The sequence below is a fragment of the Polyodon spathula genome, chromosome 17 (genome assembly GCF_017654505.1).
Source record: "Polyodon spathula isolate WHYD16114869_AA chromosome 17, ASM1765450v1, whole genome shotgun sequence".
NCBI lineage: Eukaryota > Metazoa > Chordata > Actinopteri > Acipenseriformes > Polyodontidae > Polyodon > Polyodon spathula.
The window spans coordinates 7899123-7914044 of NC_054550.1; the positions used below are offsets into that span (position 1 = coordinate 7899123).

General features: G+C 39.1%; 2 protein-coding genes across 3 annotated transcripts; one reads left to right on the forward strand and one right to left on the reverse strand.

Annotated features, from left to right (window-relative positions):
- The first annotated feature begins 3339 nt into the window (after positions 1-3339).
- On the forward strand, positions 3340-8925 carry si:dkey-12e7.4 (uncharacterized protein LOC558132 homolog). Its single transcript, XM_041275084.1, has 6 exons — positions 3340-3824; positions 6376-6427; positions 6756-6943; positions 7108-7263; positions 7560-7670; positions 8526-8925. The coding sequence occupies exons 1-6, from the start codon at positions 3678-3680 to the stop codon at positions 8637-8639; spliced, it is 768 nt and encodes a 255-aa protein (XP_041131018.1). The 5' UTR covers positions 3340-3677; the 3' UTR covers positions 8640-8925.
- A 1249-nt stretch (positions 8926-10174) lies between these two features.
- LOC121330361 (galanin peptides-like) lies at positions 10175-14603 on the reverse strand. Of its 2 annotated transcripts, XM_041276828.1 has the most exons (7): positions 14442-14603; positions 13795-13878; positions 13315-13369; positions 12495-12566; positions 11303-11389; positions 10565-10636; positions 10175-10456 (listed from the first exon to the last, which is right to left on the reverse strand). In XM_041276828.1, exons 2-7 carry the CDS (start codon positions 13876-13878, stop codon positions 10404-10406), a joined length of 423 nt encoding a protein of 140 aa, XP_041132762.1. In that variant the 5' UTR covers positions 14442-14603; the 3' UTR covers positions 10175-10403. The 2 variants fall into 2 exon arrangements, with proteins under 2 accessions (XP_041132762.1, XP_041132763.1); XM_041276829.1 differs by lacking the exon at positions 12495-12566 and having other exon boundaries at positions 14442-14602.
- Positions 14604-14922: the final 319 nt, after the last annotated feature.

Below are 14922 nucleotides of genomic sequence, written 5' to 3' on the forward strand. Positions count from 1 at the left end.
AACTTTGTACCGTCTCAGACCACAGTGTTCCTGGGGATCAAATTGAACTCTGTGAGCATGCTTGCCTCACTGTCGGAAGACAGGATTCGGTCATTGGAAGTCACACTCTCCCAATTCAGGGATGGTACTCTTCTACAGGTCAGAATGTTTCAAAGGTTGTTGGGGCTGATGGCAGCCACCTCGAGAATCCTTCCCCTAGGACTGCTGAGAATGCGCCCGCTTCAAGTCTGGATAAAAACACTCAAGTTGCACCCGGTCCGCGATTGATACCGGCTGATGCGAGTGTCCAGACAATGCCAGAAGACATTGGAGTGGTGGCTCCGCCCCGGCAATCTGCACCTTGGATCTCCCCTCGGCTCCCTTCACAGAAGGGAAGTTGTCACTACGGATGCCTCCAGTCTGGGCTGGGGAGCAGTCTGGAATGGGAGGGGAATACAAGTTCATTGGAGGCGGCCTTGACAGCCAGCGCATATAAATGCTCAAGAACTGCAAGCAGTAGCCCTGGCGTTATCTGATTTTCACCAGAAATTAGTGCACAAACACGTACTGGTCTGGACGTGCTGGTCCAAGTTGACCTGTGCTCACCTGGCCTTCACAGATTCCCTTCTTGGACGTACAGAAACTTGCATTCCATCAGGGCGGTTCACCTCCCCATTCTGGACAACAGAGCAGCAGACCTCCTGTCCAGAGGAGCTCCAGACAGCTTGGTGGAGACTGTACTCTCAGGTTGTGAAACAAATTTGAGAGAGGTTTCGTACAGCACAAGTCGACCTCTTCGTCACAGCCCAGTCCCCTCGTTGCCCCCTATGGTTCTCTATGGAGAGAGAAGGGGGCCCTCTGGGAGTAGACGCACTATCTCACCCCTGGCCACAGGAGCTCTTGGATGCATTCCCTCTGTTACCGCTATTACCCCTGACACTAGAGAGGATCAGGGTGGAGAAAGCCCAGGTTTTGCTGGTTGCACCCAGATGGCCGAGGCACCCCTGGTTTGCTCTCCTCTCCAACATGTTGTTGGGCCAACCGCGACAACTCCCGCTCCACAAGGACCTCCTGAGCCAAGCAGAGGGGTTATTATGGCACCAGAACCCAGCCCAGCTCCAACTCTGGGTCTGGCCATTGAACGGAGCCGTCTATCCAGATGTGGTTTGCCAGGCGCAATGGTAGAGACACTGTAGTCTGCTAGGGTGCCTAGCACTAGAGCCCAGTATTCATATAAATGCAAGGTTTTCCAAGACTGGAGCATTGCTGGGGGTCACGATCCTGTGACCTGCCCTATTGAGACAATTCTAACCTTATAACATCTGTTTGATGCAGGAAAATCTGCATCTACCCTGAAAGTCTACTTGGCAGCAATATCAGTGTGCCTCGATAAAATTGACTCTGTGTCAGCTGGGACACACTTCCTGGCAGTGCAATTTCTTCTCCGGCTCTGTCCTCTGATAAAAAGCATGGTCCCTAAGTGGGATCTGGAGATGGTGCTGGGGGTCCTTACGGATCCACCATTTGAGCCCATGGCCTCAGCAGGGCTGTGCCCTGTTTCCCTCAAAGTGGCGTTTTTATTAGCCATTACATCTGCCAGAAGAGTAAGTGAGCTTCATGCGCTGTCCATCGGTGAAACATGTATGGCTTTCACTGGAAATGACTCGCGGGTAACATTAAGAATGAACCCATTCTTTTTGCCAAAGGTGGTCTCCTCATTCCATATTAACCAACCAGTGATTTTGGAAGCTTTCAGACCTCCCCCGCATGAGTCAAAGGAGGACTGTAGACAGCACACGCTTTGCCTGGTTCAGGCTCTGCGCTGTTACCTGGATAGGACAGTGTCCTGGAGACAGTCCAACCAGCTGTTTGTCTGTTTTGGGTCCCGTTCTAGATGTCAAGCCCTGTCGAAGCAGCGTCTAGTGCACTGGGTGGCAGATGCCATACGCTTGGTGTATGAACAGATGGACTCCCCCATGTCGGGGGACATTACGGTTTATTCTACCAGGGGCCAAGTGACTTTGTGGGCTCTCTTTCATGGCACCCCCTTGGATGAGCTTTGCAATGCTGCTACATGGACAGGTAGTCAGACATTTGTGCGTTTTTACCGCCTTGATGTTGCAAACCGAGTGAGGCCCTGTATGGGCTCTAGGGTGCTGCAGGCAGCATGACCTTAGGCATCATGAGGGCTCTGATAGTATCGCCGTGGGGCTGTACTGTCAGTAATCTGGAGCTTGCAGCTTTGGTACAGCTTCCCATTTGGTAATGGTTGCCATTCAACTTGAAAGGGAACGTTAGGTTATTACCTAACCTCTGATTTCGAAAGAAAATGGCAATATGCTACTGTGAAGACGCCCCTCTTCAGCAGGAGGTGGGAGGGACTCCTCCTCACAGCAGAGCCTTGGTAGGGCAGATTTTTATATATATGCTCGGGTCAGAGATTTTTTTTAATTATATCGCACTCCCTTTAATTTTCTATCATTCCTCAGAATTTGGCACTGCACTAATATTGCCGTTTTACACAATACTTACCTGTGCTCTATCTTGCTTTCACGGCTTTAGTACATAACCTTCAGTTTTTATAATTAATAAAATAGAGGCAGATCTAAACATTACAGCCAGAATTGTATTTCTGTCATAATTTTAAATTAGATTATAATCATTTAAATTTAAATTAAGTTTTTATCCACTGAAACATAGCGAAGTCATGAGTTAAAATGGCATCATTATACAATTGACCGATATGAACACGTTAATCTGTTTTGTGTTCACATTTTTGGGATATTTTATAACTGCATCCTGTAGATTCTTCACTGTCTTCTTCCCATTTAACAGCCCTCGCAAGAAATGGGTAAAACGTGGATCTGACAGACAGAATATTGCGCTTTAAAATTACTCATTTTATTTCTGATGGCAGTATTTCGATATTTATTAAATAAGTACTGTAGTTCATTTAAATATGTCATCAAATTATTAAGGACCTATAGCCTAATCTAATTAAATGCTATTTTGGAATACCCTGGTCATACATAATTGAAACTTTGTTACCGCATACATACCTACTATATATATATATAGTATATACTTCAATATACAATGTTGTATTTACGCATATGTATATATATTTCCCCCCTCATCATATATATTATATATATATATATAATATATATATTTCAATTCATTATTGTTCAGGACTATGCAATAATAGCCTTATTAATATGAGAGGTTATGTAGGCTGCAACAATATGCAATCCAATTGGTTTCGGAAGTTTAAACCTTTAGCAATGCTTTACATACCTCTCGTCATATTCTGATTTTGAATGCTCACATGACCTGACAAGCACATTCATCATGACGGGCAGCAGCAGCGGAAGCCTGTGTAATTCAATTCTGTTTCTGATAGTGGATGGAAATGGTTAGGTTTTTCAACAGGTATTGCACAAAGACACAATCAGTTTTATATTATCAAAAATAAATGCATAAATAAAGAGGCACAACTTTGAACTTAGTGAACGCATTAAATAATTATCTATTTCCAGTCATGCGAAGACAGACTCCACCTATACTGTAAGTTGTATAACAACTGTAACCGCGCCTATTTTCTGTAACATAAATACCAGAATCACAGTACTCGACAATCCAACAACTAGGGTTAGAAAATAAATCGTTCAATACCAGACCCTTGTAACACTGTAAACATGAGCAGTGGGTTTCAAAAGTGCCACACATTGATGATTACCGGAGCTAATCGCGGCCTCGGTCTGCAGATGGTCGAAACTCTGGTGAATAGCAGCCACTGTCCGAGGAAAGTGATTGCTACAACCCGAGATAAAAGCAGGGCCATGGTAAGTGGCATGGTATCTTCTGATAACCTAGTTTCAATTAGCTATTTTGGGTTAGCGTGTTTTCAGTTTCTTAAGTGTGTGTGTGTGTGTTGAACTTGTTGACACAGGCGTGAGAAATGTATACTGCCTTGCATGGGCGTCTAACTTTCTTTAAGTGGAGTGGAATGGGGGATGGGCAAGAAAGACCTGCCGAGAGTAACCACGTTTAAATGCAAGTATGGTCCGTGTGCCGAACGTGGAGAAAAAAAGACATGTAGAGGCTACAATTATATTATGAATATAAGTGTACTTTTACTGAAATGTGTTTGCCTGAATCACGCCTTATAAAAACGTTTTTAACTTTTTTTTTATCATTAATATATTAATTATTCGCTTTTTTCATACCGTTTCATATTTATGACTTTTTTTTTTTTTTTTTGCCGGTTCAGTATCTTCAATGCAGTTTATTTAATTTTTTAACAAATGCTAGTAATGTACACCTAAATGTCCGAGTTTGTCGTTACACTAAATTGTGAATTTTCATTCGCATTTGTAATGGCTTATTAGTTAGTCGGTCAAACTTCCTCCACATGTTCAGGTCAGCTAAACCAATTTTCAGGATTAGCATTTTGGTACGGTGCAATCAGGACTAAGAGGTGCAGAATTTGCTAAATCACAGTTTCGCTGCAATCGATCCAGACAGTTCACTGCCAGGTAGGATTGCCACCTGGCCGCATAATTCCGCAACACTTTGGGACGGGACATGGTTTTTAAGTTGCCCTTAAACTGAAAGCAGTAAACACGTGAATTGAGCACAAAGCAGTTCCATAATTTATACTGCTTTTTAATTATCCGAATCATTGTGATAATACAAATCTAACAAAATAAAAAATGCATCTTGAATAAACGTGTGTAGGTTTATTCAAGATATTTATTTTTATTTTGTACAAAATTATATTTCAGCTCTCAATATTTAAAATATGCTATTTATATCCTATTAATTAGTTATATAGCCCTAATTTACATTGACTCTCCCAATTAAATAACAACACTGATCCGGTGTTCACGCTGTCTGCTGTCAGGAATAGTGAACAGCTGCTCAGTATTAATGATTTCAGTGGGAGAAGGTGATATACTATTAGAAACTATAAAGAAACTTTTTATATATATATATATATATATATATATATATATATATATATATATATATATATATATATATATATATATATATATATTTAAAACTATTAATAAAATAAATAAATATGGATGATGTACTTATTTATTTATTTTATTTGTTAAACGCTATTATTGTATTGTCTTGCTGCCTCAAGATAATTAATCACCAGAATCAATTTAGCAAAGCTTTAGGGCTCAATTTACATGTTGATTTCCTTCAGTTTAAAGGCAACTTCAAAATCCTGTTCTGTCTCACAGTGTTCCAGAATTGTGGGGCCAGGTGGCAACCCTACTGCCAGGGGCATTTAATTACTTTAACATTTACATGCCATAAACATGACACTGACTGCGACTCTATTGTCGTTTTTTATACACAAATTAAATAAGTTTACTTGATTTGAAAAACATCTTGAACGATACAAGCAAATTCCTACTGCACTACTTGGTTTGATTGAATAGTACACAACAAGGTTAAATATGAAAGCTGAACATTAATTTCAATAAACAACACGTTTTGTTTTTAATCAAATATTGTAGCCTACTTCATTAAAATGAAAACTGGCTTCCGATTATACTACTGCTTATAGGAAAATCATTTTATTTAGGGGTGATGTTGAACGTGTGCATGCCTGCCTGTAACCCTACCTCCACGCAAGCAATTATTTTTCCAGCGCAGCAGTTATTTTGAATCACACTCAGAAGCACTACTTTTTTTTTTCGCAAAAAGGACTTGCAGAAACAAATCTCTACAACTCCCCTGGCGACACACAAGGTGTTTGAACATTTGGGCCCAAATTTTTACTGTTAAATATTTTTCAAGTTACTGCTTTTGTAATAGTAAACCCAAAAATTGCCAAGGTGTTTCAGTATAAAATGGTGTTGGTTTTATGGTTATAATCTATTTCTAGCAAGTTCAGCTTTTAGTTTTTTTTGTCTGAAACATTTTTGTGTTTTTTTGTGTCCCCCCTAGGTATATTCGTAATGTGCAAGTCCTACATTTTACTAAGTTGGAAGATGCTCTGTGAATTTCTCCACTTTAGATTTACTTTAACTGCTACAACATTATAAGATCACTTTATGTGCAACAGGTGATCTGTTCTGAATATAATTTGAGTGAGGGGCATGCGTGAGGACCTAGTATTTGTTTCTGAGAACGTTCTTTAGTTTAATGGTAGTTTTTGCTAGTTACTGAATATGCATTCTAGAAAATGAAGAAAAAAAAACTTATTTTGCTACTTGTCGGTGTTGTTTTTCTAGCTTGTTTTTGTGCCAATTGTTTTCTAATTTAGCCAGTGTGTGCCATTAGGTTAATTTAGCAGTTTAAAAATTATACAAGTCTGTGTATTCCAACTGTTAATGTTTTTAGGTTTTATAAACATGTGTTTTTCTTTAGGCACTGCTAGATTTGGCAAAGAAACACCCTAGCATTCATGTGGTGACTCTTGGTAAGTATATTTTCTGTGCTGTACAGTCAAACTTATACAGACTTCACAACTTTGAAGAGTTACAGCACTTGGGACCTACCTGAAGCTGGACATGCATTATGCATTTAGCCTTGAAGTTCATTAGTATGGAAAAACATTCTTTCACTATGAGATCTATTCATACTTGATGTCAAGTAGAAAACTTGTTTATGTAATGCTAATAAATATTATAACCCTAATGGAGCATTGGCCACTGCCTGCCAGGCAAATTAGGGGTTTCCTAGCAAAAATTATTATTTTCTGTGTCACATGAGGAAGACCCATATTTAAACTTATGTTTTCCATGTAGATGCTATAAATCAAGATAGCATAGAACAGGCCTCCAAAGAAGTCGAGTCATTGTTGGGCGATGAAGGACTGAACTGTCTGATCAACAACGCTGGAATTAATATATCTGGTACTCTGGAGACTGTTGAGGCAGAACAGATGATGAAAAATTATGAAACCAATGCAGTTTCTCCCCTTATGATCACCAAGGTAATGGCAGCATTGTCTTTGCTAATCTAAGGACTTAAGAAAGTTATTTTATTGTTATTATGTCTATAGCTTAGCCACATCACCTGATAAGCATGCTTTATGAATACAGTTTCAGTGTTTTAAAACAATACAGTAAATGCCTTCCTATATAACCTTTTTGACAGGCGTTTCTGCCCCTGTTGAAGAAAGCAGCGAAGCAGGGCACTGGCATGGGGATTCACAGAGCCGCAGTGATCAATGTGTCCTCCTTGCTGGGATCCATTGAACTGAACTGGGGTCCTGGAGGCGAGTTTAAAACCTACCCATACAGGACATCAAAAGTATGTAAGAGCTGATTTTGTTTTGCACACCCAGTGCCACTGGTTACTGTTTAGTTACATGTCTAATACTTTAAAGGAGAGCAAACCAATGTTTTGAAGTAAATCTGCTTTGGTTCTATTTTGCTCTATTTTGGTTCATCACATTTTTGTTAGGATATGCAAATATTTAAAATACAACTCTTTAGAAACTTAAATATCTTAGTAACTTTCTTGTAGGTCATGTTTGTATAGCAGTATGAATATCCTCATTACACTGGGGAGATACAGTATGAAATTAACGTTCTTGTTTTTTCTAGGCAGCCCTGAATATGTTGACAAGATGTCTAGCAGTTGATTTAACCCCTGAGGGAATTCTGGTCATGGCTGTCCACCCAGGATGGGTGCAAACTGATATGGGGGGTCCAGACGTAAGTGCTTTCTGGCCATTTACAAACCATTTTACCTACAGATCGCAACACATACCTCTTTTTTTTCCTCTCATGAATAATGAACCACCTGTGTCTGGTAAGGTTCTCCTTTTAAAATAACCATAACTAATGCATGCATAACTCTATGCAGTGGCTTTAAATTGAAAATGTTTTAAAAATTGATTACAGTAGTCCTTCGCTTGTCCGACTGCAGAGGGACCAGAGTAAGGGTGGATATGTAAAAAAGTGAATAAATGAATCCTGTTTTAAATCCCATAATACACAGCTGGAACAATTACTACAATCACACAATTATTGTGTTGAGCTTCAGCTTTTATTAGGGAGCACCCATAAATCCCTTGTTTGAAAGATACAGGGTATTAATGTGGGTGTGTGCATTCGCTGCTGAGTGACAGGCAGGAGGTTGAAGTTGATACACTCCACAGGCGAACAGGATTTATTTACATATTAACACACTGAACAGCTCATGTTACACCACCAGCAATGGTAATGCACAGAGTACATACAACACAGTGTGTGAAAACTTTGGTGGGATCTACAATCTCTGAACTAATCTTCTTTCTTTAATAATAAATGAAATCGGGCTACTTGCCCAGCTTTCGGCGGTTTTGACTTGCTTATTCACTCTGCGGTAACCAATCCTGGTTCTCACTCACTCACACACACACACACACACACACACACACACACACACACACTGTGCTGAAGAGGTTGATCATGGCAGATATGTGACAGGTGGATACATAATGGATTACTGTACTGCCTTATATCCAGCTTGTAACTTCAACTTCAAATGCATTTTTATTTATAATTTTTGGTTTGTTTGTTTTGAAGGCTCTTTTAAGTAAGGAAGAGAGTATTAATGGAGTTCTCTCCGTGATTGGCAGTTTGTCTGAAAAGAACAATGGGGGATTTCTTGACTACACAGGAAAGACTCTGCCTTGGTGAAGATTCTTTTATGAGTCCCACGCCATCAAAATACATTAGAACATGCAAATCTGTTAGATGAGACATGCTTACATGTTACTAGGTATATTTCTTTGTTTGATTAAGAGCACTTTGATCTGCCACGTTTTTTAGACTTTGGAAACTTTGGTTAATATGTTAAGATCTTATTAGGTATTGATGTTGTTTGTGTAACACAGTCTTTTCAAATTAACTTTATCAATAAATGGAGTTTGGAATTGGAAGGATTTGTATGCATTAAAACACAACAATAAAATTATTTTCCACATTTTGCAACTCTTGGGACTTTTTTTTTTTTTTACACAGTTTTGTGCATAATAAGTTAACCTAACCAGTAATTTGAGCAAAACTGAGACACAAGGACTAGAGGACAGTTAACTTAGGACTGAGGGTAGCAGACCCTTTTGTGAAGATATAGAAATAGGTTTGCAAGTCACATTGCTGCAGCTGAGTTAGTAGGATCCTGTAAAAGCCTACTGACCTTTATTTTTACAAAGACATAAAGCACAGTTCACGGGGCGTGAGCTTTGGGTGTAAGGATAGGGCAGAGGAAGCAGAAGGGAGCGGTAAGTAGGGCATAGTGTCGGCTAGGAAGGACCGGACCTAAGATAGAAGAGCGGGCGAGGCCCACTCTAGTAGCAGACCAGCGAAGCTGGACATGGAAGCTAGGATAGAAGGTGGTCACTGACTGAGGGTGGCGATGCCGACACATCCCAGAGGCAGAGGACTGAGCAACCGAAACCGGATAGAAGGATGGTCGCTGACTGAGGGCGGCGATGCCGACACGACCCAGGGGCGAAGGACCCAGCAACCAAAGACAGGATACAGAAAGTGGTCACTGACTGAGGGCGGCGATGCCGACACAACCCAGGGACGAAGGACCCAGCAACCAAAAACACATATGAGGGTTATGACTCGGGGAGCTGCCCCTTGGGAGGAAGATGGTCCCGGAAGACCGGGACACGAAAGGAGATAGAGAGAGAGAGGTACCCAGCGTCTGAGACTTCTGTAAAGGGTCACTCGTTAGACCCCCAATTGACTGAGACTTCACGCTGCCTGGGACCTGAGATAAGAACAAGGCATAGAGGTTAGTATGGGACTCGAGCACAGAGTAGCCACGTCCCGAATTGAGGCAGAGTATGGAACAGAGCCTTGAGTGAGGCAAGATAAGCGCAGGAGCTGCGAAAGAACAGAGTGTGGCCGGGGGTCCACTCTGACTCACATGGTGAGAACCCCCCTGAAGGTAAAGGGAGGCTGATGCCTGGCCCTGAGGACGGGGAAGTGAGACTCACTTGCCCCCCAGAGACGACCGATGCGAAGGCATGTATAAGAAGGTGGAGGAGGGGAGGAGAAGGAAAACGAAACACTAGACAGCAAAGGTGCAAGTATAGGTACTAATTGACAGGAGATTGGAAGCCCCCTGCTGCACACCCCCTGAACTATGCAGGCTAAAAAAAAAAAAAAAAAAAGTTGAACAAGTAATACAAAAGGAAATCTTTGAGAACATGTAGCATTGTGCAGTTATCTAGTTTTATTGAGTAAGATGTTTTTCAAACAAAAAAAAACCTCATTGATATTCAACAGTAGTACAGAAAGACGTAAACACTAACACATGGCATATTAGGAAAAGTATCAACAGAAGTCTGCTAGATCGGCTTTGCTGCTGACAATATCTCAGCTCCCTTTAAAGCATGTTGAAGTTCCTGCATCCCAGAATCACGGCTATTGAATCCATGCACACTTTGGTTATGGTTGAGTTCCTTCTTCTGATGTGGGTAGATCATCTAGTGCTCCAATTTCTAAAGAAAATGAAAGACCATTTACATAATGTGTTGTATAGTATTCCAAGTGGCCTTTTAAAGTCCTTAATCATATACAAGGTAAGCAAGTATTGTAGCATGACTTACCTTTCAGCCGCAAGTAGGACAAAAAGTCCATCACGGTCCGTATTACATTTTCATCTGCTATTCTTAGAGCACCTAGAAAATAAGGAGATCAGTTACATTACTGGTATGATTCTCATATATATTATTACTGTGCCAGGTGTTCCAGGTAAACATTATTTTCATGGCATCTCCAAGTGGATCAAAGACAGGTGGATAATTAATGTTACAGTATGTACCCTGGCTGTAGATAGACATGTATTATAGTTTAACTGAAAAACAAGCTGTAGCCCCCTGTGCTAAATGTATACTTTTATATCATCTACATTTTCATAATATTTAATTCATGTTTAATCTCCCATTACATGTGTTCTCTGAAGGTAGGTACAGTAGACTCACTAATTCAAACCAGTTGGGACCACACCTTGTTCAGGTTAGTGACTGGTGCTGATCCTACTCTGTACCATGTTATAATGCCTTAGTCTGGTTAACAAATACAGAGACGGATGTAAACGTTTTACACATTCGTCATAGATTAATGATATTGAAGTTAGGTTTCTGCTGTCGGTATGCATTTAATTATGATAGCTTGGCTCTGATTTCTAGGTTAATTCAGACTAGCAGAATCAGATTAGCGAGTCTGCTGTGTGATCTTTATATGCTTCTACTGGATAGTGCATAAAACCATGTGTAGTAACAACTTGGGAAATAAAACAAAACAAGAAAATATATTACATGTATCTACAATAAGTAATACAATACCTGATTTAATGTCATCGTCAATCTGCTGCTCACGCTTGCCTGGCAGACCATGCTTATCACTTAAAGATCTGTGATTGTCAACAGCATCTGTCAATAAAATGCAGCAGTGTTTTGTATCGTACAAATGATCAGTGTATAGCACTGCACACAGAAAGCATCTTCATATCGCTGCCACGCTATGCTGGTACTGATATTGGGCATTCCATAAACTAATAACATTTTGCATGGCCACTTTCACCAAGGTGTAAAAGATTTTAGAATGCTTCCAACTTGGTAAAAGCTACTCTTTCCATTCCACTGTGGTTTGAAATGCCACTGCTGTTTTATATTAATAATATTATATTGTAAACAATTAATACATTTCAATATTTTTTTAAAGTAAAATACAGCCACCTACATAACAGTTACCCTCTCTTACCAGACAGTACACCTATGCAGTAAGCATATTGCTAACAAAACAGCAAGCCTAACCAAAAGCACATAGAACAACCAAAAGAAAAGAAAAAACATAAAAATGAAAGAAAACTAATAAAATAAAATGTATTAAAGCTGTACTTCTCAAACATCTGAAAAAAACAAAACAAAACACAAAAAGCATTCCCAAGCTTCACAATTGTGCGATACAGTTTCTTAAAGCTGCAGTGTCCCATTTTCAATTTTACACTTAAATATGACACATCATAGTCTGTTTACCATCAAAACTTAGCCGTTTGTGCATTGCGCTTTATCAGAAAGCAGACCTTGTTGATTGTCTGGTTCACTTTAGCTGTAGCGACACTTTTGAAACGTGCTCATCAATATGTCTGTGAGCCAAATAAGCATGGTTGTGCTACAGCTTGCAGCAGTTGGAGGTTACAATTGACTTCCATCTGTGTTATAGCTCAGTAATAAAACCATTTAGAGCTGAAAAATTCAATGTCAGCTCCTAAGGTAACAACCACCGTAACCTCATTTTAACTGTATGGGAGATTGCATCTTTAACATTTTACAGGGGAGCTTTGTCTGTATGTAATCCATAACAAAGACCTTTTGAAACGATTCCAATTTAAAACAAAAAAAACCTGGGTTACTCTGAAGTATGTTCTGTATATTTCTCATTACTGGACACGAAGTGTAGCCTAAGACAGATAGCACCTTATCAAAATGTTGGGATTCCTCAATTGAATTACATAACCTGCAGAAACTATCTTACAGCTCCCTTGTGGCTCTTCTTTCCCCCTTGCACTGGGCATATCCTTTATCAGTAAAAGCTGATCAATACGACCTGAAACAAAGGATGATGGCCATTATCTAGTCTTAGAGAAACTGACAACTGGCGATGATTCATGTGACCCCAACAGAAAAACAAAAGAGGTCTACAACAAAAAAATGACATATTTCGCTTTCCTTTTAGAAAAAAATGAAGCACAGTTTTAAGTGCATTCTTAATACGGCTCTACGTAAGTCTTCATTTCACTTTTTTTTGTATTGTCCAACAAGTTCTTATCAGGCTTGAGCCACTGAAAACATAAACTGTGTTTTAACTGCCCAATCTCAGTTCTGGAGCCAGTTCTCTATGATCTGAGAAAACTTCCTTGTCAGACATTGATAGTCAAATAATAAGAGCATCGTTTAGTCTGGGACAATAACCCACACACAAGGCATCATTCTAAATACTTTGTAGATGCTTAATAGTATAGGTTACAATACAGTAGTTGTAAAATGCATGAACAATTAATGACTACCAATTCAAATACATTTTGCAGTGGTTTGGATCCCATAACCCCAAATTACTAGTGTTTGTGTTCAGGTTTCCATCAGGGAAGTATATCTATATGTATACAATACATACTGTATATGTATGCACATGGTGCATAGCCAATCTACTATGTATGGAAATGAATAGCAAGTTAATTTTCCTATTTTAGAGAAGGATGATGCCTTATATTTGTTGTTGATGCTGGTCTGTTTTAAACAGTGCTCCATTATGATATAAGATTATTTAGTTTACTGTGAGAATTCTGTTTACTTACGCGGTCCCAGTAGATAGCCCGCACTATTAAGTGTCCAGCCCCTCTTTTCTTTTGCCTAGAAGGGAAAATGTAGAGTACACGTTAATATTGCTTAATATAACCCTATTTCATACTGTCCATCTCTTCAGTATGCAATGTCTATTTGTTGAACGACTAGACAAACTGTAAAACAGTAAACTGTCTTATTGAAAGTAACAAGTCGCCTTGCACTGTTGCTGCGGAAAAAATGAAAGGTTCTAGTGACACAATTGATGATGAAATCCCTCCTCTGTTAAAACAACACTGGGTTGTCGTTATACTGGTGCCATTGGTATACAATATCGACTAGCACTGCGCTCATCAGATTCATCATAGAGGAACTAGACAGACGATAGTTCTAGGTGCCAGTTACATACGGTTTGCTGATATGTTATAATTCAAGTAGATATTTTAAGGCATCTATATCCATACGACACAGTGGAAATGAAAATTGCAACATACCGAAAGAACCCGTCCGAAAGTCTCAGAAAGGGTGGAACAGAGGACTAAAGAGATACACAGAAACCCGACACACTTCTGAAGCATCTGAAACACCAAACACACAAATACCGCTATGTCAACCGTAATAAACGGCTAGTCATTAAACCATCTACTCCCACTAACAATTGCATGCATTTCTGCAGGTACTGTGCGTTCTAAAATACAATACATATTGCAGGTACCAATTCTCTTCTAGTTATATTATAAAATATATCATGCGTTTCATTTATATCATATATAATTGTAAAATATAAGTATATAAGGATGATCTGTTATTTATACATGCTATAATCACAGTATAAACTAAACGTGCCTATAATCTCAGTAATACAAGCTAAACTTGTTGTCCAGTAGAGAAACGATCTAAAACGATGTTAACATTTTATAAACATACGTTTGAATTTGTCTGAATTCACCTTTTACTCAAAATAGCTATAATCATATAACTTTATTGAAGTTTACAAAGTGGCAAACCACCGCAAACATAATTCTCGCAGAACCCTACCAGTATCATTATATTCTAGCATTGCTTGTAAATTAATATTTCCATTTAGGTTTTAATAATAATAATAATAATAATAATAATAATAATAATAATGCATGCTTACCTTGAATAGCAGGTGGCTTCTTCGAAAAAAAGTAAGTTTTAAAAGGAATGAATCGAGTTGTAGAGGTCTATACTGATTCTTTTGAAAGCTATTATTGCATATTTACTAGAGAGAAAGTTTCCATTCTGTGTTTGTGTTCAGTGTGTCTGGAATTATGTAGACTGGTGAACTCTCTCTCTGTATTTATCTCTCAAAAAGAAAAAAAAAAAATCTGACGTCACTCATCTTCTTCCCGTTTAACAGCCCTCGCAAGAAACGTGTAAAACGTGGATCTGACAGACAGAATATTGCGCTTTGAAATTACTCATTTTCGTACGTATTTCTGGCAATATTTCGATATTTATTAAATAAGTACTGTAGTTCATTTAAATATGCCATCAAATTATTAAGGACCTGTAGCCTAATCTATTTAAATGTTCTTTTGGAATACCCAGGTCATATATAATTGAAACAATGGCGTGTGTGTAATATATATATCTAT